Below are 6231 nucleotides of genomic sequence, written 5' to 3'. Positions count from 1 at the left end.
ATTAAAATTGCAAGTGATTGCGTAATTGTTAACCGACGCTTAGGAGCATCGAAAGAGATCCAAAAAAATGGCGAGTTATTGAAAAATAATTCAGCCGAAAATAAAGCTAACCTAGTGTTATTAACATTAAATAATCTGTATGTAGATACAGGACTAAGGAATTCATTGGAAATTAAAGAAAACCTAATAACGTATGTGCCAATGTTTAATGTGGTTGTTGAGTTCGAGATTATTTGAGTAGTTTTTGAGTTTCCTGTTCTGGCAGCCTCTTTTTGCTTTTATATATGTTACCGGCAAAGTATGAAATCCGGCATTGTATAGAATGCCTAGGCATTGTATAGAATGCCTAAAACTAGCCGGCAAAAGTATGAAATGATTTAAATTTCACACATTGCCTAGGCATTCTATAGAATGCCAAATGAGAAACCGGCAAAGTATGAAATAAACGTTCTGATGAGATCATTATGTAAATGATGCGCATGTTACTGTGAATGACCGAAATCGGTGGTTGTTGACTTTCACCGGTGAATGTTGACAACCACATAGTCGCTCTGCTGAATGTCTAAAATATTTATTACATCCTATTTGATATTAATTTATTCGTGGATATAATTACATTTATTCGATATTTCAATTCTTACTGACGATAGATTAGAAGAAACATCAGTGTAGGGCAGAGGTCGCCAAACTTTTTTGATCATCGACCCCTATATAATTTTTCGAAATCTCCATCGACCCCCACAAAAGTAATTTTCTGTTAATTAAAATAAAACTCTATTAAATACTGTGTTTGTACATTTATTTTATGATTTTAAACATTTATTAAAGTAATAGTACATTGTGTAACAATAGTTTTATGAAAAATATATTAATATTGAAATTTAAATATCTTATTATTAAATAATAAGTAATTATGCATAAGTAGATATAATAAGTAAAGTAACTAAAGATTTACTGCTTCTTGATCAATGAGATGGGTGTGCCTGGTGTTTTTTTGTAAGGTTCGCTATACTGGGTTCAAAATTGGTCAATTTTAATTTTCGTCAAAATTTGTCAATTTTGAAATTTTCGTAAAAAAATACTAAGTGTGCTATAGTTTTGTCGCGGGCTGTACTAATCCATATTATTAATGTTTACCTTCTTTTTTGTGCATTGATAATTAAAATTGATATCTAAACTAAGCGAATGGTTTTATCGAAACAATAACTAATTATCCAAAACTATAAAAGTTTTAATAATGGCACTGCTAATATTCAACACAGTTTGCAAAAATAGCTGAAACTGCGTATGATATTTGCATTTGTAACGTCAATGCTTGTCACACGTGACATTTGGACAAGCGCACATATGCATATGACTTATAAACTGCGCTGAGTTCGTGCCACTGCGCGGTAGTACGTATACTTGTTTCACCCCAATAAATATAAGTTCATTAATTTATGTTTTATAAAGAAACTGATATTGAGTCAATTATAAAAAAAAATCAAATTTTACATACTTAATTAGGTATGTGTGATTTGCGTATTGAGAACTGTTTTTTTTTCCGACCCACAATCGACCCTTCCGATTCAGATCGACCCCCATTCTCCCCCCTGTCTCAGATCGACCCCCGCTTTTGTTAAATAGACCCCTGGGGGTCTATATAGACCACTTTGGCGACCTCTGGTGTAGGGTATACCGGGCAAATGTATACCGGGCAATGGCACATGACCTTAAAAAAACATCAGTGTAGGGTTTACCGGGCAGTGGCACTTGACCTTAAAAAAACATCAGTGTAGGGTATACCGGGCAAATATATATTGGGCATTAGCACTTAACTAGACCTAGTATGACTAGACCTTTGGTAAATGTCCGAAATATATACTAGGTCTAGTTAAGTGTCACTGCCCGATATACATTTACCCAGTATACCCTACACTGATGTTTTTTTAAGGTTCAGAGCCACTGCCCGGTATACACTACACTGATATTTTTTTATGGTCAAGTGCCATTGCCCGGTGTATATTTGCCCGATACTCCTAACACTGATGTTTCTTCTTATCTATCGTCAGTAAGTATTAAAATATCGAATAAATTATATCCACGAAGTAATTATATCCACGAATAAATGTAATTATATCCACGAATAAATGTAATTATATCCTCGAATAAATTAATATCAAATCGGATGTAATAAATATTTCGGGCATTCACCAAAGCGACTATGTGATTGTCAACATTCACCGGTGAAAGTCAGCAACCACCGATTTGGATCATTCACAGTAACATGCACATCATTTACATAATGATCTCATCAGGACGTTTATTTCATACTTTGCATTAATAGCATTTGTCATTCTATAGAATGCCTAGGCATTACATACAATGCCTAGGGAAAGTATGTAATAATTCTCACATTTCATACTTAGCCTAAAAACATCCGGCATTCTATACAATGCCCAGGCATTCTATACAATACCGGCGTTTCATATTTTGCCGGTAACATATATATTTTGACGGAAATAAAGTTAAGTTTCAGTTTGTTCCATGTGATACTTTCAGTCTAATTTACTCTCAACAAACCCCATTAGTGGTCGAAGAAAGAATAGTTAAAAATAAATTTTGAAACTCACATGTCGTATAACATTGAATTAGTTTTACACTAGTGTTGGAATAAAAAGTTAAGCGTTACATTTATTGAGAATAGAAATATTTGGATTAGTTTTTTATATATTGAATGAAAATAAATTAACTGATTTATTCCCCAGCAACTATTTCACCTTGGTTCCAGTGTGACTCAATATTGGCTCAATATAGGTCCTATAAGAACATGCACCTAGGGATCCATATCGGGATGTCTAGTTCCTAGAGTTGCCTATATGGGCTGAATAAAAATATCGGGTGAATCTGACAATTCTATATAGGGCTAACATTGGTTGTAAAGTGACTGTAAAATATCGGGTAAGTTGGACAATTCTATATAGGGCCAATATCAGGAAATAACAGTTTTTTAAACCCATATTGAGACAAGATTCGTGAATAATAGTCCTATGAGGCTCAAGTTATTTTGCTGTTAGGGTCAATTTAAAGAGTGATTAGGAAAGATTAAAAATGATTAAATTTCTGATATAAAGGGAATTTACAAGCGTGGAAATATGTATGTATAATACATCGCAATTGCCTATAATGGCATCACAATTTAGCATCTTTATTTGTTCAAGAACAAAATCAGAACATGATATGCAATTTTTAATACATCATATGCAACATCATTGTGTTTTAATATATTTTCCATATTTCAGATGTTCGTTGGTTGACATGAATTTTCGAAAGAAGAAATCTTTTCCTGTTCCGACTTTGGTGCAAAGTGAAGAACAATCAGTAACAGTTACAAAATGTGATTTCTCCATTTTCAAAGGACTCTTTTTGGGAGGGTCGTCAGGTTTGTTTTTCGCTTCTACTGCTTTGCTGGTCAAATACATGTTCAACATTCCCACTCCGCAACTGGTGCTTATCCGCTTTATCGGAATTTTTCTCTTTTCATTACCGGAAGCTGTTAAATTCCAAGGCAATGTTTTCGGACAAAAACATGAAAGACTTACAATTTTTGTCCGATGCATTTTGGGAGCAACCCATATTTTTCTCAGTTACACGTCATTCCGTTTTCTACCTCTTGGAGAAGCCTCAGTCATCATTTTAAGTTATCCTGCATTCGTAGCTTTATTTGCTAAACTACTTCTGAAAGAACCTTGCGGAATCTCTCAAGGTTTGATACTTATCCTCACCATCGTCGGAATATGCTTCGTTGTAAAACTCCTCGCCATTTTCGAAGGAAAAACGATTGCTTATTCCAAAGAAACTACTTACGGCCTCCTCGCCGGTGTTGGGTCAGTGCTTTTAAATACGTTTCAAATAATATTTATTCGAAAGTTGAAGGACGTTCCTCATGCTGTTATGATGTTCAATTTAGGGTGGATAGGAGTCCTAGAAGCAGTTATTGTAATAGCAATTACCGGAACAATCAAATGGCATGACTGTGGAATACAGGGATTTCTAATTATCCTCTTAGCTGTGTTTAACTATGCGAGCCAAATCTTACTAATTCTAGCCTTGCAAGGTGAGTTTGCTGCTCCAGTAACTATTATGAGAGCGAGTATGGATATAATGTTATCGTTCTTCTTTCAGACTTTTATATTTAAGGATATCCCAGATAAATATAGCATCATCGGTGCAGCAATTATTGGAATTTCCTTCGTTTTGAGTGGAATTAAAAAATGGCTTTCTAGGTAATCGTTTGACTACCTAAAAATTAACTTATGGCCTTCTCGCCGGTGTTGGGTCAGTGCTTTTAAATACGTTTCAAATAATAATTATTCGAAAGCTGAAGGACATTCATCATGTTGTTGTGATGTTCAATTTAGGATGGATAGGAATCCTAGTAACAGTTATTATAATAGCAATTACCGGAAAAATCAAATGGCATGACTGTGGAATACAGGGATTTCTAATTATCCTCTTAGCTGTGTTTAACTATGCGAGCCAAATCTTACTAATTCTAGCCTTGCAAGGTGAGTTTGCTGCTCCAGTAACTATTATGAGAGCGAGTATGGATATAATGTTATCGTTCTTCTTTCAGACTTTTATATTTAAGGATATCCCAGATAAATATAGCATCATCGGTTCAACAATTATTGGAATTTCCTTTGTTTTGAGTGGAATTAAAAAATGGATTTCTAGATAATCGTTTGACTACCTAAGAAATTAGCTTATTGCCTCCTAGCTGGTATTGAGTCGATAACTTTAAATGCGAGTCAAATAATTATTATTCGAAGGTTGAAGGTCGTTCATCATGTATTTATGGTGTTCAATTTTGGATTCTGTTATCCTAAAAACAGTTATTATAATAGAAGTTAGCGGATGTATAATGGCATGACTGTAGAATACAGGGATTTTTAATTATGCGCTTAGCTGTCATTAACTATGGAAACCAAATCTTAATGACTCAAGCTTTGCAAGGTGAATTAGCAGCTCTAGTGACTATTATGAGACCATTATGTGGCTATGATGTTATCGTTCGTCTTCCAGATATTTTTCAGAATATTCACCTATAAGGTTGTCATCTATATGATAAGTTTAATTCATTGTCGGGCAATACGAATATAAAAGCGAAACGTGGAAATATTAAAAAATAATGTATTGTAATTGAATGTTTTAAGTAAGTATATAGTATTTTTGACTCAAATAAGTCAAAACTTGATTGGCATAAATTCCCAAATTCGGTTTTAAAGTCAATAAAATCACATCATTTCAATAGTTAACATAGTTAGTATATTCATCAAAATGCATTCTTTGATATAAAATCTTCAAAAATGTCAGATTTTACAGCGTTTTTAAGATTTTGCTTTGTTCTGGTGTTGATAAATTTTGTAATAAAAAATTTGACCACTTTTCCACTAGCTGGAGCTCTCAAATCCCTGCTGGAGTTTTATGCTTGATAAAAAAAACAAATTCCAATAGTTTCTTAACCATTACAAGAGCTATTTATCGCGGTATTATTGATATCGTTATTCTGATTTTCTACTATTTTCAGAATAACTAAAGTTTCAATTGGAGCTCTGTGCTGCATGGCCGCAATATAGGTTTCAATCTTTTTCTGAACAAACCCACTTTATTTCCAGATTCAATTTATCATCACTCGAAATTCAGACCATTTTCTGGAGTGCCAAGGCTATCTGGAGTGCCAAAATATTAGCTGGCACTTTGTATCGGATGATAATTCATATCGAAATTGTTTTCTACACGTTGCAAACAAAATGTATAGTCCGGAAACAAAAACAAGAAAAAAATAATGTAATAAATTATAAAGTTTTCAAAAACTGACTTAAAAGAGAGGAAATAATCCTGTTTTTAGCACACCTAAAATCAAAAACGTTAGGCACATCATTTTTGCTATTAGCTTCTGTTCCTTAAGAAAATCCATCCATGTCTTTTGAAGGAGACGCGTTTTATGTTTTATATACCTTTTCGTTTTAGGTGTGACAAAAAAGAATTATTTTTTCTTTTTTAGGCCCCCTTAAAAACGTCATTTTTTTTAGTTCTTATTTAATTATATTTATTTTAAAACTATAGTTCTGTTCTTTGAGCTTATTTCATTGCAAAAATAATTCTAAAACATTTCAAAATTAAATGTTTATAATTTATGATGTATCAGATTGATCCTCATCTATATTTTTCAAAAAAAAAATTGAAGCA

General features: G+C 33.2%; 1 protein-coding gene across 1 annotated transcript; it reads left to right on the top strand.

Annotated features, from left to right (window-relative positions):
- Positions 1 to 3280: 3280 nt before the first annotated feature.
- On the top strand, positions 3281 to 5150 carry LOC107451943 (solute carrier family 35 member G1-like). The gene has a single exon (XM_021145315.4). The coding sequence runs from the start codon at positions 3298 to 3300 to the stop codon at positions 4267 to 4269; it is 972 nt and encodes a 323-aa protein (XP_021000974.3). The 5' UTR covers positions 3281 to 3297; the 3' UTR covers positions 4270 to 5150.
- The last annotated feature ends 1081 nt before the right edge of the window (positions 5151 to 6231 follow it).

Source organism: Parasteatoda tepidariorum, chromosome 2 (genome assembly GCF_982258835.1).
Source record: "Parasteatoda tepidariorum strain Cologne lab strain chromosome 2, Ptep-v5.0, whole genome shotgun sequence".
Lineage (NCBI taxonomy): Eukaryota > Metazoa > Arthropoda > Arachnida > Araneae > Theridiidae > Parasteatoda > Parasteatoda tepidariorum.
The sequence above is the reverse complement of the archived record's forward strand: the minus strand, read 5'-3'. Positions and strand labels throughout refer to the sequence as shown.

Bases quoted from the DNA above. Each gene is read 5' to 3' on its own strand.
- LOC107451943 (XM_021145315.4), top strand. From the start codon at position 3,298: ATGAATTTTCGAAAGAAGAAATCTTTTCCTGTTCCGACTTTGGTGCAA.